The 27,321-nt window shown below is 23.0% G+C and overlaps 1 protein-coding gene across 1 annotated transcript; it reads right to left on the bottom strand.

Moving 5' to 3' along the window:
- Positions 1-6,136: 6,136 nt before the first annotated feature.
- On the bottom strand, positions 6,137-14,027 carry LOC128953572 (zinc finger protein Noc-like). Its single transcript, XM_054299063.1, has 2 exons — positions 13,896-14,027; positions 6,137-8,112 (listed from the first exon to the last, which is right to left on the bottom strand). Exons 1-2 carry the CDS (start codon positions 13,956-13,958, stop codon positions 6,178-6,180), a joined length of 1,998 nt encoding a protein of 665 aa, XP_054155038.1. The 5' UTR covers positions 13,959-14,027; the 3' UTR covers positions 6,137-6,177.
- Between the last annotated feature and the right edge of the window lie 13,294 nt (positions 14,028-27,321).

The following is a 27,321-nucleotide window of genomic DNA, read 5'->3' as shown; positions in this document are numbered from 1 at the left end:
TATTTATAATATGCTTTTTTACAACAACAACAACAAATTATTTATATTATTAATTAATTTGTTTTTTTTTTAAAAATAATAATAATTAGTACACCAATTATAGTGTTACCAAAAAATATACCATCAATTTAGTAATATATATATATATAATATTTCTATATATTAATTACATAAATTAGTTAGCAGAGAAAATTTATGCTAAAATTAAAATATTTGTTGTTAATTAACTTTATAATAGTAATTAACTATATATATATAGTTATAGATATTTATATATGATATATAATGTGAACTAAATTGCGTTAAAATTAAAATTTCTCTCTCTCTCTCTCTCTCTCTCTCTCTCTCTCTCTCTCTCTATTTATTAAACTATTTTCAACATTTTATATGTCATATAATTATATATTTTTGTTGTTGTTTTTTGTTTAATTATTTAATATTATTAATGACTAATGAAATTATTAACAACAAAAAAATGTTTTTTTATATGTAATTTATATGACGTGTTAAAAGTAATATATAAACTGTATATATACTGTAGTAATCATTAATTAATAATAATTATAAAATTAAAATAACTATAATTTTTTATATTATAAGTTATTTATATATATATATTTATACATTAGACTAAATAAATATCTAAATTTACATTTTTTAAGTATTTTCTGTTATAAACATTTTAGTAGTTTTTTATTGTATGTCCTCTTAATAAATAATAATAATAATAATAATAATAATAATAATAAAATATAATATTTTAATATCATTATTAACTTTCAAAAGTATATAATTTTTAGATTTATATTGATATTGATTAACCCATTAACTATTGAAACAAATTTTTTTTTGTCAAAAATTATAATATTATTCAATAAATATATATAAAATATTGAAACACTTAAAAAATTTTTGTTATTTTTTTTATTACACCATTACTTACTTATTGAATACCACAATATACTGTACAATATATGTAATAAATTGCATAAATCTTGGCTATAATAATGATTTTAGGGTTTTTTTTATAAAAAAAATTAAAATCATATAATATTTAATAGTTAGTGATTAAAATTTATTATATACTGTATATATATATTTTTAATATTATATATATACAGAATATACAGAATTAATATTATTATCAAATCGTATGAATAGAGATAAAGAAAAAATAAAGGATTTTTTTTTGTTGTTGGAAGGAAAGGGATGTTTAAGGAAAGGCATATAAAAATAGGCAAAAAAATTTTGGGAGGCAATCCCTTGTAGTGTTGTGTTGCCTAATCAAATTTTTTTTTATAAAAAAAACGGAAATACAGATAATATATTTACTAATTTATGTGACTATAATTATTAATAGTTTTTTTGTTGTTGCATACAAATACAAAACTTTATAATATTTAACACTACTATTCACACAAAAAAAATATATAAATTCAATGGTTAGTACTGTAATATAAAGGGGACAATAATAGACAAAAAAAATAATTTATTATTATTATTATTATCTTATTTATTAAGTACTCTCTCTCTCTCTCTCTCTCTCTCTCTCTCTCACTCACTCACTCACTCTTTAGTAGTTTTTATGTGTTGAATCACTAGTGGGTGAGTGGGTGAGTGAGTGATTAAGACAAATGAGAAACACATTTTAAATAATAATAATTTTTTTTTTTTAAAATAAAACTTTTTATAAATAAATATTTTAGACCAAAATTTATTGGCTGTTATTTGCGGCACATATTATTTTTTTTCAACAAGTAAATAAATTTATAAATTATCTGAAAAACATAATAATGATAATAAATGTTTATTAATTGAGTTAATTAATTAAGTAATAATATTAATAATAATAATAATAACTGATACACATATTTAAATAATTATTTTTTTATATTGAGTTTATTAAAATGTCATAAAAATGAGATTACAAATCAACAAAAAATAAAATAAAAAAAACAAAATATAATTAAAATTTTCTCACAACTTAGTAATTGATATATAATTTATTATTAATTTTTTAAAATACTTATTATATATATAAATCAATAGTAACCCCCCTTATAGCACCCAGAGGGTGGCTGTTAGACACCCCCCGGGTGACAGGTGTGCTAAATTAATTGTATTTAATATTATTATAATTTTAGGGGATAAAGTGATCGTAAAAATTTAATGTAATAATAATAATAATAATAATAATAAAATTGAAACAAACATTTTGCATAATAATTATTATTATTATTCAAATCCCAAAAAATATTTTTTTTTGAAAAAATATTTTTAAACATTTGCTGTTTGAAAGTGTGTGTCAATAAAGCAGTTCAATGATAGACAGGCCTTATGTGTTGTTGTTGTTGTTGTTGTCGTTGTTGTCCTCATAACAAATGTCACATAAAATTCATATGAAACACAATTTATATGTATTTTATTTTTATGTATAAATTCCTGAAAATCTCAACAACAAAACAAACTAACACTTAGACAGCACATACACACACACACATTGAGAGAGAGAGAGAGAGAGAGAGAGAAAGAAAGAAAGAAAGAGAGAAAGAAAGAGAGAGAGAGAGAAAGTAAAACTTTATTTATAAAATTTATTGTAAGTTATTTAAGTTTCATATAATAAAATGACTTTAAAATATAATATATATATACAGTATATATATATGTTAGTAACTGTGTGTGTGTTTTATGGTATAACTTAGTTAAATGCAATTTATTGAAATAATGATAATAAAATTGCTTTTAAAAATTGTATACAAAAAGTTTTATAGATATATATATAAATTTATATACCGTATATATACTGTATATATATTGTAAAATGTATGAGTTTTATAGCCGTTTTGCACTTTATACACACAAACACATAGAAAAATGTGACACAAAATTAAAATTTATGTATCATTTAAAGTCTTGTCGTCTGAATATAATCGTCTATTACTGTAGAGAGAGAGAGAGAGAGAGAGAGAGAGAGAGAGAGAGAGAGAGAGAGAGAGAGAGAGAGAGGTTAGCTTTTCAAGCACTGGTATTTCATGATAGAGAGAGAGAGAGAGAGAGAGAGAGAGAGATTGAGCTCATGAAAGACCCTTTTTCTTCATCATCTGATGTGAAATAAAATGTTTTTCGAGAAATATTTCACTGATATGTGAATCACACAACAAAAATGACTTGAAATATGATGCCATGTCTTGTAGTTAACAGATAGAGAGGGAGAGAGAGAGAGAGAGAGAGAGAGAGAGAGAGAAAGGGCCTTATAATTAACATTCATTAAGATTTCACTTATCTTTTATAATGCTATGTATTTATATATACACTCTGTATAATACAGTGTATATATTGTACATAAAAATTTCATAGATTTTAACACAAAAATATTTGTTTCAAAAATATTTTACAGATGAGAGAGAGAGAGAGAGAGAGAGAGAGAGAGAGAGAGTCTAACAAAAATCACATGAAATGCTACATAAAATAATTAGAGGAATGCTTTTAAAATAAATGAATGACTGACTGAATGAAAGCATTTTTTATATGTATTTTTATTTTAATTTATTTTTATCACTCTTTTCTTATTATTATTATTATTATATACTGTATTATTTTGTGTAGCAATTTATTTGCAATTATTTTTGCAATGCATGTAAATTACTCACTCTTTCTCTATCTATCTCAAACACACACACATATATATACATACACACAACACACATAAATACACATAACACACACACATACATACATATGCACACATACATACACATAAGTTATGTTACATAACACACACACACACACACACACACATACATACATACACACAACACACATACATTCACATAACACACACACACATACATACATACATACATACATACATACATACATACATACATACATACATACATACATACATACATACATACATACATACACACACACACACACACACACACACATACATACATACATACATACATACATACATACATACATACATACATACATACATACATACATACATACATACATACATACACACACACACACATACATACACACACACACATACATATTAACACACAGTTTTTTAAAACCAAATTTATAATTACTGTTGACATTTATATTTGGTTTTTTTTATTTGGTTGGGTAATTGTCGCTTAAAATAAATAAATAAACTATTTTATTATTGCAATGTATTTTTTTTGGTAACTATCAATTTTGTTCAACTGTCAAGACATTAATAAATTGATGGCAATATTTTATTTTTATTTTATTTTCTTAAATTTTTTTTTATATATATATACTGTATATACCCCTAAACTTATTTAGGATTATAATATAAATATATATATAGTTATAGTAGTAATATATCATGTAATAAGTGTGATGTGTTTTTTAACGCCAAACTAATTTTTTTATATTGTATTTTTAGCTACCGTTCCCATTCAATATTGTATATAACTTTATATATATATATATATATATATATATAACGGTAAATTATATCATAACTTCATTGCTTATAAATTTTATATACAATATATATATATATACCTATAGAAAAATATACTGTAATTTTATTGTAGACATCAAATAAATAAAAAAAAACTATATATTATCTAATGATTAAGTTTCTCTATATAGACTATATATAAAATATATTATATATGATATATGTTTAATAAGTGTTTAATAATTGACTACAAATGTGTGTATAAGTGTTTTTTTATTATTATTATTATTTAAAATCTACTGATTAGATATTTATTGCATTTATACTATAATAAAGAGGCTTTACTGTGGTTTTTCATAAATAAAAAAAAGATTAATAATAATATTAAATGATAATAAAATAAAATAAATTGATTCATATGTCGCCACAAATATATCAATATATATATTAAATATAATACTATAATAACTCAATAATCAATTACTTAACAAAAAATCTTATTTATCAAAACGATTTCCTATATATATATATATATCAATATATATATATTAATATACTATATATTGATATTAAGTTTTTTATAATATATTTTTTTAAAATATTATAATATAATAAATATAACAAAATATGTAACATTTAAAGTATTTTTCAAAAAAAATATTATTTTTCAATCATTTATGGCTTATCATTATATATATATATAAACATTTTTTTAATTGCAATAATATTATCTTTATTTTTTATTAATATAATTTTTACTAATAATAAATAAAATATTAATTAAAAATTTTATTAATTATTTTTATTACTAACCAAATATTTTGGTGTTAGAAATAGTTTTTTAGTAAAATATTATAGAAATGAAATAAAAAATGCAAATGTTTTTATTTTTAACAAAAAAATGTTTTTTTTTATTTTTTAATTCAATTGTCAATTTAATAAATTTTTTTTTTCAATTAATATTATTATCATATAATAATAGTTATTATTATTATTATTAAAAAATCAAATATAATTTAATTGGAGAAAAAAACTTTCACATATAACATACATTACAATTTGTATCAATAGATTTCTGGTTTAAAACTTATTTATTTATATATATATTTAATTAATTAATTAATTTGGTTTTTTTGTTGTTGTTTTTTTATATAAAGAAATTATTATTTAGTAGTAATAATAATAATATAAATTTAATTTTAGTTCAATTAAATAAATATATATATATATATAAACATGTTTTTTTTTTGTTGAAATATTATTACATTTACATGTATTACATAATTTGTTGTTATATTATTATTATAATAATTATTAAACATCAAAAATCTTAATTAATTTTAATAATAATAATAATTATTATTATTATGTAATTGTTTTTTGAACTAAAAATAAAAATAAAAATCTGTAATCAATCGCACAATTTTGTTTGTTTGTTTTTTTGTAGTAAATTTTTAATTTATATATCAATAATAAATATATATATATATATATTTAATATATATATATATATAAACAATAATAATTACATTTTTTTCCATAAATATATTTATAAAGAAATAATTATAATAATTTGATATTTATATATATATATATTGTATATTATTATTAATTTATTTTTTATATATATATATAGTTTCGTTGAGATAATAATCAAAAACAAAACAAAAAATGTTTTACACAAATCTAATAATAATAATAATAATAATCTAAGTGTCTGTCCCCATGGGTTAGGGATGAACGGGTGGTCCGATTCTACCGGAATACAGTCCGTACGGGTAATACATACTCAGTGCGGCCGCCGCTGTTGCCGACGAATGTTGCAGTGGATTACCGCCGCCGACGCCGCCGCCCAACTGGGGAACGCCAGCGGCTATGGAAGGCATTGAACCCAAACCGGGAATCACTGTCGGTTTGTACGGATGAAATCGGCTGCTCAGCGGCGACAAACTAGTCGGATATGTACGCCGCAGACCACCAACACCACCGGCGCCGCTGCCGACTGAGGTCAACGATGTCGGCGGCGGCAGCGGCGACGGCTGCAGAGCACCGGCAGTCGAATAGTGCATATGTTGAGCGAGACTTAGACTGGAGTTTAGCGACGCCGACGACGACATCATCGATGGCACACTAGTGATGGCCGCCGACGAGTCGACACTCGAGGCAGAGGCCGACGTATGTGTCCGCAAATGATTCAGCAGTTCCTCGGATGTCGAAAATCGTTTGCCGCAGTGCTGGTCGCCGGCTATCCAATTGCAGACATTTGTATTGCTTTGGTTGTGGTGTTGTTGTTGTTGTTGTTGGTGTTGTTGCTGTCGTTGTTGGTGTTGTTGCTGCTGTTGTTGTTGTTGCTGTTGCTGTTGGTGGTGATGGTGTTGTTGTTGGGCGGCAGCGACAGCTGCCAGTCCCGGATGGTATAGACTCGGATACATTTGACTCAGACTGGGTAGTAGTGCGGGATTCAGTTGCGAGTAGGCCAGCGACGACATCAGTCGCTGATGATCGCATTGATTGCACCCGTTAGGACACGTGGCCGGCGAACACGTGTTGGCCGCTGCAGCTGCAGCGGCCGAAGCCAATAGGGCAGCATTTTGCAGTGCCGACAGCTGACAGGTGCCCGTACAGTACGGATCGCCGCACATGGGCATCATTGGCTGACCAACAGGTCCGCCGACACCGTTGGCCGCTTTCATACGGCCGTAAACACTGAGCGGCGGATAGATTGACGGATAGGCTCCGGTCTTGTCCACTGTCAACGGCGGCGGCAAACCGTTTACCGTTGGCGGACAGCAATTAGTACTTGAATAGGGATTTGTTTTATACATTTGTTGTAACGATTGCAACGGTTCCTTATGTTTGCCGATACCGTCTAAACGCATGTCAGGCATACCTATTGACGTATAGCTTAGAGCACTGGACGTCGGTGTCGGCGTCCGACGTTTGGTACCGCCGTTTGGTGTACCGTTCGATGACGACGACGTACTTTTCGGCGAATGTGACTCATGTTGTTTATGGTTCAGATGACCACCGTTTTTGTGATGATGGCCACCATCCATATGGTTGTTTGACGGCGTATTTTTACCGCTACCGGTGCCGCTGTTGTTGTTGTTGTTCAACGGTGAGCTTCGGGAGTGATTACTGCCCACACTTTTCGGTGACGGCGACACTTTCATCGACGAATTGGGTGTCCGTTTTCCGCCGCCGATCATTAGATCATTGATATTATTATAGTCACTATTAATCAAATAATTATTATTATTATTATTTGTCGTCTTCTTGTTGTTGTTGCTATTGTTTGATGAGATATCGTATGGTTTGAACGACAACTTTGCCGCCGATGACGTACCCGACGGTGTCGGTGTCCGCGCCGTCGTTGTCGATGCGTTAATGGTATGATTGCTTAGACTATTGTTGCTATTGTTGTCATCGGTGTTCAGGCCATTGACTAGACTGTTAACCGATGCTGAAGAGCCACCACTACTACTACTACTGCCGTTACTTTTTTTCCGATCACTACTACCACCACCACTACCACCGGAGCCGTGATTATTGTGATCGGATTTTTTTGTATCCGACAATATCAATGGTTTATTGTTTGGTGAGTCCAGTCCTATACTGGAACAGGTCTTAGCCAACAAAACCAATGGACTTTTGTTTGCGTCCAACTGTTTGTATTAAACAAAACAAAAAAAATATTATAAGATATAATTTTTTTTTTTGAATATATTTATTTCAATAATAATATTAAAATTTTATATTAATTAAGATAAATGTTAAGATATATATTATAAAAATTGTTTTGTGAAATCATAAAAATCATATTTTTTTATTATTAAAATTATTATTGAATTTATTTTTTCTGTTATTCAGTTACAAGTTTTTTACAGTGAATTTTTTTATTGGGGAGTTTTTATTGACTAAATTGCATGCAATTTCACTATAAAATTATATGTATGTATATATATCCTAAACTTTTTTATATACTATATATATATATATATATTTATTATATATTTGTTTATTAATTTAATACATAAATTAAAAGCCGACATAAGATTTCTTGACGCAACCAACCAACAAAAAAATAGTCATATATTTTATTACAAATACAACAACGACTGTCTTTTATATATATATATATGTGATATTTATATGGCTTTTATATATACTGTATATATGGGTAAACATTATATTTACTTAAAAGCAAATTTGGTGCTGAAATCACTATTTCTCTCTCTCTCTCTCTCTCTCTCTCTCTCTATGTTTTTCGCCGCCTGAAAGACCTGTCTGTTTGCGGCCATAAATATATATATATTTCCTTTTAATACTCCCTATTCATCCTAAAAGTTATTATTATTATTATTATTATTTATACTACAGTACAGTGTTGTGACAATAAATACAAAAATTATTGCTTATATTAATATCTATATATATATATTAATATGTAGTCAGCAAATAATTTTATTTATATATATAAATTTATATTATACACCTATATAAATAAATTTATATCTTTACAATATATATATATATGTAACGGTATATACATAGATATATATATATATATATATATAAATTATTTTATTACCGCTTTATATAAATTTATATATATGTATATAAATATAATAATAATAATAATTCTTTTACACTTATAATAAATATATGGTGTGTTTGTTATCAACAAAAATATTTTTTTGATGTTTTATTATTATGACTATATATATAGTAAATAAGGTGTATATATCTATAGTTATATAACGTATAAAAATTTTATTATTGATATGTTTAGTATGAAAGAGAGAGAGAGAGAGAGAGAGAGAGAGAGAGAGAGAGAGAGAGAGGACATAGATGTTAACAAAAATCATATAACGGTGTGTATTGTGTATAATATATTTAATATAATAATAATTTATAGCCATTATTACTAATAAATTAATCGCTAGTCTCACACTCAGCTATTATACACATAAATATAAAGGGATGGGTGGGTGAGTGTGTGTGTGTGTGTGTGTCGACAATAAATGAGTGAATAGCCGATAGAAATATTATTTTTTATTATATATATATATTGAAAAAATGTATGTATTTTATGCCTAAATAATTTATTGCATATATTTTTCATAATAACAACATTAATAATATTTATAAAAAATAAAGAGAGAGAGAGAGAGAGAGAGAGAGAGAGAGAGAGAGAGAGAGAGTCTTTAATCATAATAAATAAAGACATTTTTCAAATATGTATTGTAAAATAAATTTTTTTCATTACAATTAAATATAACGATAGGAGAGAGAGAGAGAGAGAGAGAGAGAAATTAAAATTTATAAAAAATTATTATATTATTAATGTATATAATAATTAACTAAAAGCAATGATAAAAGTCAAAGACTTTTTAATTAATCATTAAATTTATTATTATATTTTTTAAAAAATAAATTTATTATTATTATTATGAATTCATGTGTTCAAGTAATTTAAAATTGAATTTATTGCTGATATTATTATTATTTTGATGATTATTATTATTATTAATGCAATAATCGTTAAAATGAATCATTTTTACTCTTATATCTGTATATTATATCGTCAAATGGTATATACTTTTAAAATTATTATTATTATTATTATTATTTATATTAATATCATTATTATAATTATAATGTTTATCATATCATATATAATATATTATATTAACACATATGGTGTGTGTGTGTATATAAATATATTATGAAATTTTGTGTTAAGAGAGAGAGAGAAAAAAAACGGTTGCAAAATATAATGTCATTTAATATAATGAGAGTATAGATACTATATATGCAATTATTTATATATACAGTATATAGATATCATATAAAATTTTTAACAAATTTTTCATATCTATATTATACATCCCAACTATTATATATATATATAATATATTAGTATTTTTCACTAATTTATAAATTGCATGCAATTAATATTGTATATTACAGTATATACAATAATTATATAGTAATAGATAGAAATAGCAATATATATATATATATATATATCGTAATTAGTTTTATTAATATATGATATCTAATTAAATTATATAGATATATATATATAATATTAGTTATATATATATATATATTTAGAAAATTTTTTGTTAATGTATAAGTGCTGTACAAACATAACTAATATATATATATATATATATAATATAATATATTTTTATTATTATTGTTTTATTAATTTATTTATTTATATACTTATTGTCTATATTTTTATTATTATTATTATTATTATAGAGATACCGTACACAGACACACATATTTACGGTACTACTAATAATAATTAAAATTATAAAAAAAAATACTGATTGCTATTAAGTTATATATATATTGTATACAAAATTTTTATTTGCATTGATGTGATTGGAAAACTTGCAAATAATAATAATCATAAAAAATATTTGATAATAATAGTAATAATAATAATTTCTTATTTTATATTAAACCAAAAGTGACAATAGATATGATGGAAACCACAATAATATTGTAATAAAAAAATAATAATATATAAAGTAATATAATAATAATACTAATAATAAATGGCATTTTATTTATAATAAGGAAATTATAATATTATTTTTTTGTTGTTGTATGTGATTTATACTGTAAATTTGTACTTTATATTTGATATGACGATGAAATGTTAATAAATAATTTAATAATACTAATAATAATAAAAATCATAATATATATAAAAAAATTTAGATTTTTTTTATTTGCTAAGTGTGTGTGTGATATATATAATATATATATATATATATATATATATATATATATATATGTTATAAACATTTTTTTAATATGTTTTTTGTAGTGAAACATATATATATATAGTAATATTTTTAGACTAATAGAGTATAATAACTAATTTTTATTTTATTAATTAATTGACTAAAAATTAGATACGACTTTATATATATATGTAGTAAAAAAAATGTGTTATAAAATTTGTGGTAATTTATATATATATATATATATATTTATATATGTCAGACAACTTGATAATATAATTATAGCTATCATCTAATTATTAAATCAAATAAAAAACATTTATATATATATATATAATATATTTTATGTTTCTCATTAATAATGTTTGTACAGTATATATACAGTATATATATATATATACTGTATATATATATATATACACTGATAGTAAATAAATTTATGTCACTGTTTCATAAATTTTGGTTTAAATTTTGAAATATCTATAGTTTTTTAATATTTTATTTTAAATTATACAGTAAGAGCACAAAAAAAGTCGTAAAAATTATTAGTTAATAATCATATCATAAAAATATTTATTATATATACTGTATATTACAAAAAAAAATTATTTGTACTGTATTTATGATATAAACACTTATAAATTATATATATATATATATATATATATATATATATATATATATATATATATATATATATATATATTAAATATTAATAAAATAGTTTTAGGCTTTTATATATATACACAGTATATATATATATGTTTAATGTATTATTAATGTATTTAAAATATATACATACAGTAATAATATTAATAATTTATAAATAGTTTATTAATTATTTATGAGAGACATTATTGAACACACATATTATTATTATTATTTTACTTTAATATTGTATTAGTTATTAATATTGATTATAATTTTTAATTAGCAAAACACACACTCATACACATACATATCAATCAATCAATAGATAGATAAATGACAAATTTATTTAGGATATCATTTATTAACTATAATATATTAATTTATTATTATTATTATTAAATATACAATTGGTTTGTATGTCTTTATGTTGTGAATTAAGACATATATGATTTAATTATATTAATATATATATATATATATATATATATATTAGCAATTGATAGACAACTTAACTTAAAATATAACTAACTGTATGTTTTAGTTTATTTGATATTATAATATATAGATAAAAATTAAATACAATATACTATTAAAATCTATATATACATAGTATATATATATATATATATAAACATTTTTATAGGATTTTATTTTATTTTAAAAATAACATGAATAGTAATACTAATACTAATAATATTGAAATTTATGCTATTTTTAATGATTAAGACAAATTTGTTTTGCATATCATTTCTAGATAAAAATAAAATAGTTATTAATAAAAATCTAAACTATTTCAATAAATGACTTTTAAAAATATTTTTAACTGTTTTTTTGTTGTTGTTTATTTATTATCATTTATTATTATACAATAATTTTTTTTGCCGTTATTGTTATAATATGTTAGTTATTGAATATATCATATGTTGTTGTTGTTGTTATAATTGAAAAACAAATTATATATTTAATATTATTAACATTTTTTTTCAAGTAATGTATAAAAATATATATATATAAAAAGATTATAAAATATTAAATTACAAAAATAATTGCACTCTTATGGGTATAATAATAATAATTATTAATTTATATATATATTTAAAAAAGTCATATAATTTTGTTTTATAATATATTTAATGACTATTTTTTATACAGTATATACAGCTTTACTAATAAAAATGCCGTGATTTGACTAAAAAAATTTATTTTAAACACCAAAATAATATATATATATATAAAGTAGTCACACATTTTTATTATCTATTTATTAATGATATAAACTTTTTATATATATTATATACAGTCAAATATACTGTATTTAATAAATTATGGCATAAATAATATATGCCTCTCTTTCATCTCTCTCTCTCTCTCTAATAGTAAATAATAAGCGGTACTTATATACTGTATAACCAACAAAAAAATCATACATTATTTTGTATGAATCGCATGAATTTAAGTCATTAATCAATTGCTATACTAGAAAACACTTAATTTTTTTTTATATGTATACTTCAAAGTAAAATATATTAACGTAATATATAGTTGTGTTAGTTATATATAAGTGTTATATACAGTATATATATATTTGTTGCCACATATTATAACATATTTGTGGCCCCAATATATATATATATACAATTTATATAGATATTAAATATATATATATATATAAAACAGGTAATGATTTTTATTTACTGCTCATTAATAATTTGTTTGATGTATTTTGTTTTAATGGGTGAAACAATATTTTTTATATATATATATATATATAAATTTAAGATTTCATTAGAAAGTCGACACCAAAATGTATTACAAACACAAAAAATAATAAAATCACAAATTTTTATGTGTAAACCCTTAAGTATATATAAGTTTATTATTAATGATGAACTAACTAACTAAACAATATTAATATCCAAAAATATATTTTTGTTTAATATAAAGTATTTCATATATATATATATATATATATATATATATATATATATATATATATATAGTATTTATATTATAATTCAAACTATACTTACAGTGGATGGCATTGGCGGCAGATATTCAGGCCTAAGATATTGGTTAGCACTGGATGTCAACATTTTGACATAACTTAGTTGTTTTTGGTCCAGTTTATTAAAATAATGATAATAATAGTTATCCAAAAAATCAATTTTATATATATAGTTTTTAGTCCGGATCAAAAAAAATTGATTTTGTAATTAGTTTTGATATATATATATATATATAGATATATAGTTAGCACATATAGACACTTAAACCGGGACACAGTTGTGTGTGTGTGTGTGGGGAACGGGTGTTATTTTCAAATATACCAGTTCTCTATATACTGTATATATCTACTAAACACACCGCTAAAAAGTTTTGATGATTTTGTAGTATTAATAATAATAATAATACAGTATTATTATTACATTACATGAATATCACACACATATATATATAACAAAATATTTTTGTTGTTAAGTACTGTCGTCTTAAACTATCGACAAGATAGAGAGCACAGGCAGTTATATATATATATATATATGTTTAACGCACTGGTAGGTTATGGCACAGACATATACACATAGGTTAGTATAGACACTGACACTGTAAGTCCTCTCTCTCTCTCTCTCTCTCTTGAAGTGAGTGTTAAACGACAAGTAATACTAGTGTTTTTAAAAGTTGTGTGTTATCTCATCGACAGACTCTCAACACCGACTGACTGACAGTTTTTTTTTGAAAAATGCGGATAAACTCTCTCAGTGTGTATGAGTGACTGATCCCTGAGCTGACTGTGTGTGTGAGTGTATGTGGAATCGACTGTGCGATTACTACTTGTGCGCAGAATAAGCATATTCTGTAATTTACAAAACAGGTTCTCTCTCTCTCTCTCTCTCTCTCTCTCTCTCTCTCTCTCTCTCTCCCAGTTTGTTATCACTAAGTGAAGTGAAAACACGTCGGCTCCTAATGATTGGCACAAATTTGCCGATACTTTTTGGGTGAAAGAGAGAGAGAGAGAGAGAGAGAGAGAGAGAGAGAGAGAGAGAGAGAGAGAGAGAGAGAGAGATGGATACTTAAGAGGCTTTTAGGGCTATATATATCTCTCTCTCTCTCTCTATTTCTCTCAGCTTAAAGGGGAACGACAGCTCTCTATCGGAGCCGGTGTTCCCTATTATCAAATGATCAACAAATATATATATATATATATATATATATATATATAAATTTAAAGTAAAATATAAGTACTGTTTTATTTTGTCTGTCAATTTGTGTGTAAAATATTATTATTATTATTGAAAACTACTTCACATAAAAAAAATTTGAGATAAAATAGCTCTCGAAATATCTATATATATATATATATATATAGTTATATACCTGTAAAACATGACAGCCCTTAATGATGACAAGCGATTTGATTTGTAATTTTGATTTTTTTTATATATATATTATATATATTTTGATTTTGTTGTCTAACTTTTTTTCACTTATAATAAAGTTATTACTCTATTATTATTATTATTTGTATTTTTACGTCTATTACTACTACTACTAGTAATAATAATAATATTTAAAAGTCATTGAAATTTTATTGAAATGTTTTTTATTAAAAATAAATTGTTTAATTACTCTCTTAAAAAATTATACATTAATATAAAAAAAATTAATTATACCGTATATGATATTATATTTCTAGTTTTATTTTTATAACATAAAAATATGGTTTATATTAGTAATAATAATATAGGATATATAATATAATAATTAATTAATATATTATTTATTTTATGTTTTCATATAAAATATGTATAATAAACTGTACTGTAATTATAACAATATTTATTAATTATAATGCAATTATAAAAAATAAAGTTTATATTTAGCAAATTAAATACGTCAACAATAATAACAAAAAAATCTGCAATTAAAAATTTCACAATATTTTTATATACAGTATTATTATAATAATTAATTTTTTTTCAAACATATGGTGTGTTGTAATATTAATATGTTTTTTAAAGTAATAATAATATAGTAATAATTATATAAATTAAGATATATTAATTAATTTATATATATATATTCAATATATATATATAGAGGAAAAAATAAAAATTTATTTATTTAAATTTTGTTTAACAAAAAAATTGAACTCAATTTTATCTATTATATTAGTTTTAATTTATTTTTTTATATCAATTAATAATTAAATATCTTTCAGCCATAATAATAATAATTATTACAAAAAACTTTCAATAACTAACAAATAATAATAATTAAATAAATAAATAAATAAATACATAATAAATACATAATAAATTGTTAGTAATTAGTGTTGAAAAGTTGCTTTTTTTGTTAAATATCAATAATAAATTTTTGTATTATATAAAAAATAAAATAAAAGTAAAATAAAACATTTTTTTAAGAAAATAAATATATAAAACAAATTGTTGAATAATTTGTTGCTAACTAAACCTTTAATATACATACAGTGTATATATATATATATATATATATATACTGTATATTAAGCGCTAAATGTTGTTATTTTGTGGCACAAATGGGGTTAAATTATTTAGTTATTTTTGAATAATAATTTTATTTTATTTTTTTGAGAGTAATATATATATATATAAAATAGTTATAAGAGTGACGCCGCCACTGCCGACCCTGTGCTCAAATAATACCGGTATATATAATATACAGACTGTATAATACCAGTGCCCAGAATCACTGCTACCAACCGGTGCTACCAATATATATCTGCCGGTGCGCCTGGTATTGGAGGCACCAGTTATTTAAGCAGCGATTTATAAATGAGAGGCATTAGAGGGGGTCTCCCTATCTCTCTCTCTCTCTCTCTCTCTCTCTCTCTCTCTCTCTCTCTATCGTCGACTACATGACTGGCTGCCAACAAAACAGTTTAACACTCACTCACTCACTCACTCACTCACACACACACACACACACACACACACACACACACAACCACTCAATCAAATGTGTCAGAAATGCCAATCACTGAGTGATTTATATGTCATCTCTCAATGAAGATGATTGGCTATGACTTGACTATTGAATTGATAGACATTTTATTTTATGTTATTTTTGAAACACAGCGGATAAACATTTAATAATGATTTTTTGTTGTGTATTAATACTGTAAAGTAGTATTAGAGTGAGTGGTGGGGGGGGGGGGTTCTTGAGTTGATAAGCACCCGGCTGTATGGATAGTATGCAAATTAGGACACTTTTTTGAACTGACTGTTCATAAAATCCATTCATCCATACCATACCATACCCTATCCTACCCTACCATACCATACCCTATCCTATCCTATCCTACCATACCATACCATACCATAGCATACCCTATCCTACCATACCATCCAATTGTAATGTGTCTGTATATTGCAATGACTGATTGTGTTGCTAATGATTAACAACACATACATAACTAGTTTTTTATTTAAAAAAAAAAATTTTTTTTGTCGATTATTTGTTAGTTTATATCTTGCGGTGATTTCATATATACATAGTATGTATTACATACATACAGTACTTACTGAGAGTATATATCTTATATAGTCATCAATTGCCTAAAACAGCACATCATTTAATTTGAAAAATAAAACATTTTTTTCAGTACTTATAAATTGAAAACCAGTTTTCTATAATAATATCAATGAATTTTATTTTAATTTTCTTAATTAATTAATCATCAGTTATTAGTAGTTATTAGTATTAATTTTATTTTATTATAAATAACCTAAATATATGTTTGAATGAATGAATATTATTATTATTATTAGTTAATGTATTTATTATGTAATTAATCGTCCAATTAATTAAAAAAAAGTTTTTATATGATTTTTTTGCTGTTGATTAAAAAACTGTTTATAAATATATGATATATATATATATATATATAGAGTGTATTAAATATCATTAAAATAAATGATAATAATTTTTTAAAAAGTTTTTAATCACACATTTTTTTGCAGCACTTTATATATCATTTACATTACTACAGCTACTTATTATTTTTTTATGTATAGTTTAGGTGTTTTAAAAAAAATGGTTAGGCCTTAAAACATACAGGAGCTCAAAAAAATGCCAACTACTACTACTAGTAGTCACAGATACAGTACATTATGATAGAGAGAGAGAGAGAGAGAGAGAGAGAGAGAGAGAGAGAGAGAGACGATGGTATAGTAATTATTAGTAATTATAATGTGTATGTATTAATTGGGTGTAAAATAATACAGAGATATGCAGTCTAATAGATAGGTATGTTAGATATCCAGGTATGTTAGATAGCTATATATATATATATATATATATATTAAGTACAGTCCTAATGGCTTGTAATGAAACGGTAGTCTACGACTACTAACTACTACTGTACAGCAAAAATTGATAACCTAATGGCAAATTAGTTACAGTATATGAATCCCCCCTCCCGTTGTTGGCGGCGTCGGTACATCATCACTATGTATGTATGTCCACCTTCTCATACTTTTTATTTTGTGGACAGACAGGCAATTAGATAGAGGGCGAGTGAGGACAGCCAGCAAAAAAAAATAATCGTGTGTAGGCAGAGGCGCGCGGGTAATGTATATGGCAATAGGGAAAGGGATCTTATTATACCAGTATATGTACCAATACACTTAAGGTTTAAGGATATGCCATACAAATTGTTTGAGAGATTGTTGTTTTGTTTGCTATTTTCTTTCAGCTGTCAAAAAAACTATTCAAAAAAGTGTATAATCTCTGACATGTCTTGTCAGTGTATGTATGTATGTATGTATGTGTGTGTGTGTGTGTGTATATATATATGTGTGTGTATGTATGTGTGTGTATGTGTGTGTATGTTTGTGTATGTGTGTGTATGTGTGTGTATGTGTGTGTGTATGTGTGTGTATGTGTGTGTATGTGTGTGTATGTGTGTGTATGTGTATATATATATGTGTGTGTGTGTGTGTGTGTGTGTGTGTGTCTGTAAATATATAAGAAAGGTTGATGTATCGGTAGAGATCAAACACATTCACACACACCCGGTAACTGTATGTATGCTCTTTGATAAAACTAAAACTTCAGAGTCAATCATCAACTCTCTCTCTCTCTCTCTCTCTCTCTCTCTCTCTCTCTCTCTCTCTCATCTTGTTGTGTGTGTGTGTGGTAATGGACATCATATATATATATATATATATATATATATATATATATATGATTCTTTTGATGGCATATCACTCACTTTCATTGGGGGGGGGGGGGGATTCACTCTGGGACTGACTGACTGACTGCTGACTTGACTACTGGTGCCCGTCAACAGAGAGAGAGAGAGACATAAAGATATTATTTAAGTTTTATTATTTAAGACATTTATCTTTGGAGGAAAGGCCTACAACTCCTATGCTGTCTATTATTATTATTATTATTATTGATTGTATTATTCAAGTGTCTATCTATCTGTCAAAAAATAAAAATTATAAAACAGTCAATTAAATTATATATCATATATTTTTGTTGTTGATGTATAATTTCATTGTACTGTACATTAGGTTATTATTATTATTTATTTTATTAAATGTAATAAAAAATTATTTAAAAAAAATTTACACTAATAATATTTAATATAATAATAATTTTTTTATATTTAGTATTTACAATAATAATAATAAACACAACAAAAATTTTATAATAATTTTATTTTTTAAAAATAATTATTAATAACTAGTTTTTGACTGTAAATATCTTATATATATATATCTATTAATAATAATAATATACACTTAATATTCATGTCTCAAACACATACACACTGGTTATCAATCTCTCTCTCTCTCTCTCTCTCTCTCTCTCTCTCTCTCTCTCTCTTAAAAAATAAAATTTTATATTTATGTGTGTGTGTATATGTTTTATATTTTATAGTAATTATCTATATATATATATATATATATTATTTATTTATTACATCAACAACAAAAAAAATAACATAAAATATTATAATACTTGGAAAAAATACTAACAAAAATAATAATAATAATAAAAACTTTTATATAATTTAATTGATAAGTATATAATTTTACGTGAGTTTAATACACATTATTATTATTATTAAATATACTGTATATATAAATACTGTTAGCGAAAAAATAAAATAAAATAAAATTAGCTGTTATGGGGTTTACATACATAATATGATATCAATTTGCACATTAAAAACAACACTATATTATTATTATTATTATTATTATTATTTTATATTATTATATTTAATGATTAAGTTATAAATAATTTATATTTTATTTTTTTTGTGTGTACATCAAAATTTTTTTTTAATTGTATGTATAAATTAATAATAATAATAATAATAATAATAAACATTTTAAGTGCTTATGTTGCAATTTTATTTTTGAGTGTCAATTATATTAATGATTGATTGATTAATAATATTGTGTTTTAATAATATTTAAGTAATAGTGTAATAATAATAATAATAATAATTGTAATATCAATGATAATATTTATTATATTAATTATATTTTTTTGAATAAATAAATTAATTAATTGCTAAATAATACTTTATTTTTTATGACTAAATAAATATTTTTTAATTACTCTAAACTATTTCTATTGAGATATATGTATATTATTACGATAGTTATAATACTATATACCTGTATATACATACTATATTAATTAATAACAATAATAAAAAAAAATTACATTATATCATGGTAATCAAATCTATCATTTAGAAATAAATTAATATACTATTAAATATATAATATATATATATATTTGTTGTACACATCAATGAAACAACAAAATAATTATTTTTAAAAAAAAATAACATTAATAATAAAATTTATTATCAATTGATTTCACTGTACATAATATCTAATGAATTATTGAATGAGCAATGAGTCAAGTGATTACTGTTTATATTTTAATAATTTATTATTATTATTGTATTATATATATATATAATTAATTAATTTTTTTGCTCAATTATAACCTTATCTATACTGTAAGTATTTTTTTATTAATGGTAATAATAAACTACAATATATATAGTGTGAATAAATTATATACAGGATTAGTATACATTAATTTTACTGTACTGTACTGTACTGTATATATATGTTAAAATCATCAGTAAAACATGAAAATCAAAAAAACAAAAAAAATGTTTGATAACATTATAAATATACAGTACTGTATATTACGTTAAGTAATACATTAAATAATTAACTATAAGTCGTGAATAGTACAGCCTTTTTAACTTTAATAATATAATAATAAAATAAATAAAATATAAAAAGTTTTTATTTGCGATAATTATAAGGAAAATGTTATGCCATTTATCACAATAACATCTCTCTCTCTCTCTCTCTCTCTCTCTCTCTCTCTCTCTATAAAAGTTATAACTAATTAACCAAAAAAAAAAAAAAAAAAAAAACGAAAAAATTAAATAATAAATAAACTTAACTACAAAATAGTTGTGTAATTTGCAAATAGTTTTTATTTATTTTTTAATTTTAAAGAGAAAACTTTTTTAAGTATTTTATTTGATTTTTTATTTGATTATTTATTATACAAAAATTTATTGAATAAAAATTTATAACATTTCACTTAAATGAGAGACTGAAAAATAGTTGTGTTTTTTTATATAATAATAATAATAATAATAATAATAATAATAATAATAATAATAATAATAATAAATATTTTGTTAATAAATAACTAAATAAATATATAATCAAATAGAGAGAGAGAGAGAGAGAAACTACTTATAAATATAATTAATGAAATCTCTCTCTCTCTCTCTCTCTCTCTCTCTCTCTCTCTCTCTCTCTCTCTCTCTCTCTCTCTATGGGAGGGTTAAGTAATACTGAGAACTAGTAGATGGATAGGCCTCCCAGTGCTTGAAAAACACTTAACTTCAAAAAAATAATAAATATATTGTAGATATAAAAAAAATAATAAAATAAAATACAGGAAAATAAAACTTTTTTTTTAATACATTAATTGACATTTAAGTTATAGTAAAAACTAAATAATTATTATTATTATTTAAGTACTTTTTAAGCAAACAGTATGTGTATAACTGTGTGTGTGTTTGTGTGTTGATTGATATGTAATGTAATTTTTATTTTATTATTATTATTAACGATTAGACATTAAAATGTTTTATTTTATTGGGGGAAAATTTTTTTTTCAATTAATTTAAACAACAACAAATAAAAAAAAAATTTCGTCAATACTTGTTATATAATCAAACAAACAAATAAAAATTTATATATTATCTAAGTTAAACACATATATTATTATTTAAACATGTGATAAAATTCAATGATAATAATTTAATATAATATATATTAGTTAACTATTATATTATAATATTAAATACAAATATTAAAAGTTTAGTTTACATAAAGATATAATTTGCAATTCAAATAAAAAAATAATAAATTTATCAATCAATGTGTTTATAGTAGTTATCTATAATTTTACACTTAATAGCTAACAATTTGTTTTTTTTTTGGTATATAGTATAATAAAAATTTATAATAATAATAATAAAATTGAAATTAATTATATATAATAAAATTGTCTCTTATATATATATTTTGTTTTAAAAATGTCATTAATTTTTATTTTTTTTGTTGAAAAACAAAATATCTTTTTCTCATTATATATATATATACAGTATATTTAGCTATAAAACTATAAAAATTTTGAAAGAAACGGCTATAAACTTAATAATAAAATAGTATTTATATATCAATATATATAAAAATTTATATATATATACAGTATTAAGAACTTGAAAATAATTTATATATAATTWTATATATATATATATATATATATATATATGATATAAATAAATCACTAAAAATTTACTAACTCTCACAATAAACAATGTGTGCGACAAACATATATATAGTCAGTCCATTTAGATGATGCCAAATAGCTTATGTATGTTTTAGTCTATGCCATACTAACCATACAGTATAATAAATATAATATACTGTATATATATATATAATATATGGTATACGACTAAGCCAAGGGGATCTCATAATTTAAAGGCATAAATTTTATGGTTATTATTTTAAGTGCCAATTGCTTTAAATGTACAAAAATGTATGAATGAAAATGTAATGAATGAAAGAGAGAKAGAGAGAGAGAGAGAGAGAGAGAGAGAGAGAGAGAGAGTATAAAAAATAAAATACAAGCAAAAGACTATGCAATAAATTGCATTAAATTTTATTTTATTAGACATTATTATTAGACTACTGTCTCTTTCTTTTTATATATTTTAAATGTAATGTTTAGAAAAAAAAACAAAATTAGCACAAAAAATACTACTTTATATATATATATATATATATATATAATCTTAAAATTTATTTATATATAAATTTATATACCGGGGTATAATATATATATACATAACAGTTATAGCCCTTGTTTTAATAGTGGAAAGTCTACTATACTCTAAATATATGGCCTCTAAAATTGTCTGTTATATTATATGATATTATATATATATATATATATATATATATATATATATTATGGCACAGTGTGTTCACAATTGTCAAGTAGTAGTATTATAGTTAGTTATTGGGCTCTTATATATACCGTATATATATATATATATATATATATATATATATATATATACTATACTATACTATAAATCTTATGACTACTACAGCTGTTCCCTCAATAACAACAGCAAAAATATACAGATATTCCGGACACAAGTAGTTTTTATGTCTATACAGTACTGTATGTGTGCTCAAGTAGTTATGTGTTTTTATGGCCCTATGGTGTGCCAAAAAAATAAAATAAAAACTGCCGGTGCCAATCTGTGTATATTATATTATTTCTCTCTGTACATTAGATATATGTAATAAAAATTTATGTATATATAAAAATATATATAATATAATAAAGCATTTAAATACTGCATAATAATGCACACAAAAATTATTATAGTGTGTATATACAGTAATAGTAATGTATATATATATATATACCAGTATTAAAATGTATATGTGTTTTGTAGAGACAAATGTTTGGTACAATTGTCGGCTAAATTGTCACGACTTTTATTATGTCATAAATGCTACACAAATCTCTCTCAAAGTCTCTCTCTCTCTCTCTCTTTCTCTCTCTCTCTCTCTCTCTCTCTCTCTCTCTCTCTCTCTCTCTGAGCCATCAACTAAATGAGAGGCACATACTGTACATACATTATACATAGTATAGCTAAATACAGTCTTTCAAATAAATTGATGGTTATTTATTTATCTTGTTATCACTTATGTGTGTGTGTCTATGTCGGGCCTGTCATACATACCGGAGCTCTCATACAGAGCTGTCTTTCCACAAGCGCTACATAAATCAAATAACAGAAACATTTTTATTTGATTTGATTTTTTGTTGTTACTGTAGTTAACTATATTATATTATACAGTACTACACACACATAGTATATCTGTCTATCATTATTAACCATATAATCGCTATTTAAATCTTTCAATTTATATATATATATATATATTGTTGGTTTTTTTTAAAGTATCACATTTTATATTACACATATATATAAGTTAAATGTTATAACTTAATAGATCTATACATATGTAAGATAAGATAGGCTTTTATTTGGTTGAAAATATGCCGTCCCATTGATTATATGGGAAACATTGACAATGTGTGTGTGTGTGTGTGTGTGTGTGTGTGTGTGTGTGTGTGTGTGTGTGTGTGTGTGTGTGTGTGTGTGTGTGTGTGTGTGTGAGTGTTTATATAATATATATATTATAAATGATAAACAGAGACATATAACTTATGTATTTATGTTATTATTTAATTATTTTTTTCAAAAAAAAAACATTTATATGAATGACATAATATATAATATGTTGTGAAAATCAAATGTTTTTTTACGAATGAGAAATGAGAGAAAAAAAAACAAAAATTATTATTATTATTATTATTATTATTATTATTATTATTATATATATTGGATATAAGTTACGGTCGATTGAGATTAGATGAGATGTGATGCGAAAGAGAGAGAGAGAGAGAGAGAGAGAGAGAGAGAGAGAGAGAGAGAGAGAGAGAAAGTTTCTGAGAAAAGTCTTAAAATATTTTATTTTTTATTTTTTCAAATCTTAAATATCTTTGACTGCTTTTTATGACATTAACTAAAAAGCTAATGAATGATACAAACAAACAAAAAAGTTATGCCAATTGTTTGTAATATGTTTGTGTAATAATAATAATAATAATAATAATAATAATAATCAAACATTTATGGCAAACATTTTTATTGGATTTCTCTTAACATTTAAATCTTTTACTTACTCACTCACCCACCCATTCATTCATTCATTTACTCACCAAAAGCTATAAATTTTTATTTATTAGGCGAAGACTACATATACAGTGTATACACACAAAAGGCAATGACTTTTTTTCAGTAAAACTATTACTTTACTACAGTATTACTACTGTTTAAAGTTTGAAAGTTTTTTTTGCAACAAAAATGCGATATTAAATGTTGTTAAAAGCCTTTCAACTTTTATTGAATAACTTTCTCGTTATCTTTCTATCACTATCTCCCTGTCCTCTCTCTCTCTCTCTCTCTCTCTCTCTCTCTCTCTCTCTCTCTTTCAGTGATTGGAGCCGCCGACAAATATTTCATACCAGTGCCCATACATTATGTTTTTTTTTGTTGAAAAACATATGTTATATTGTCTTTACATTATGTAATATAAATGTATGCAATTGTTTGGTGTGTGTATACATGTATGTATGTATGTATGTATGTATGTGTGTGTGTGTGTGTGTGTGTGTTTTAAACATATTAATTTTTTTGAGCATGTTAAATTATAGTTTACAAAATTATTTTTTTAATAATTAATCTAGCTAATAAATATTTTGTTTTTAATTACATATACATTATGGATATTAAACATATTTTAAAAAAATATTGTAAATATAATTCAAGTTTTAAAAATAAAAATTATTTTATTAAATTTAATTTAATAATAAATATCTGTGTTTTTAGCAATTTGAATTTTTATATATCTATTATATATAATTTTATAGTTAATTATTTTCTAAATAATAATAATAATAATAATTTATATATAACAGGATTTATATGTAATTATAATATTGAAATAATTAAAAAAAAATTACTAAACAATTGTATTAAAAAAAACTAAGTTGTAATTATTTAGAAATACCAATTGACTTATTTGTTTATATTATTAATGATAATACACAGTAATAATAATCAAGATAAAATCAAAAATAATAATAATAATAATAATAATAGCACTTAAACAAAAAATTCAATCATATAATTAAATATTAATTGCAAATAAACACTTGAAATTAAACAAAACAACAACAAAAAAAAACTAAAATCCCAGGAAATTGCCAATAAAAACGATAATAATAATAATAAATACTATATAATAGCAATTTAATAGTAAATTGCAAAATAAAAATAAATAAAATACAAAAATAAAAGTTTTACTACTACTACTACTACTATAAATTTTTATTTTAATAATTTTTTATTTATTTATAACTTATCAATAAACAAACAAAATCAAAACAAAAAAAAAGTCGGTATAAATCAAATAATCAAATAGCGAGAAAAAAATTATTAAATAAAATTATAATTAAATGACTAAAACAAATAAAATAAAAATATAAAAAATATATATATAGTGATATGTATTAAGTAATAAATAATAATAATAATATCATATTATCAATTGAAATAGCATTTAAACCATAATTAATATATACAGGTGTGTGTGTGTGTGTGTATGCAATACATACGGTATATACATAAATAGTTTATGACTGTTATGTATAATATTATATGATAGGTATATATATATATCACTTATTTGTGTGATTTACTACTCAAACAAATTAAAAATAATAAATAAAATACAAATACAAAAAAAGCTCTCAAACAAAAACCATTAGACAGATTGACTGTTTTAGTGATAGGTAGGTGCCGACGACAACTATACAGTACACTCACAGTCAGTCAGTCCATCACTCAAATAATACATATTATCTAAAGATAACAATAAAGTGGAAATAATAGGCCTTTTTAAACAACTTTTCAAATAACGACCCGACGCTTTGGCTTTTCATATATATATATATAATATTTGATTTGTTTGACAGCAAACCACTTAAAAATACAGTTTTATAAGTATATATATATATATATATATATATATATGAGATATGAATATTTAATATATATATATAGTTTGTACTGTATATGTAATATATATATATATATCGGTTTCACCACTTGATTCATATCATCATTCAATCTCATCCTCTTTCAAGTGGTTTTCAGATGAAAACACTTTAAATAAAAACTTTTATATA

Source organism: Oppia nitens, unplaced genomic scaffold, assembly GCF_028296485.1.
Source record: "Oppia nitens isolate AA-2021 unplaced genomic scaffold, nextdenovo-longstitch-racon4-pilon3 scaffold22_pilon_pilon_pilon, whole genome shotgun sequence".
Taxonomy (NCBI): domain Eukaryota; kingdom Metazoa; phylum Arthropoda; class Arachnida; order Sarcoptiformes; family Oppiidae; genus Oppia; species Oppia nitens.
The sequence above is the reverse complement of the archived record's forward strand: the minus strand, read 5'-3'. Positions and strand labels throughout refer to the sequence as shown.

Excerpts from the sequence above, each read along its gene's own strand:
- LOC128953572 (XM_054299063.1), bottom strand. The coding sequence starts at position 13,958 with ATGTTGACATCCAGTGCTAACCAATATCTTAGGCCTGAATATCTGCCG. Across the intron at positions 8,113-13,895 it reads TGCCGCCAATGCCATCCACT|TTGGACGCAAACAAAAGTCC; the intron begins GTAAGTATAGTT and ends TAATACAAACAG.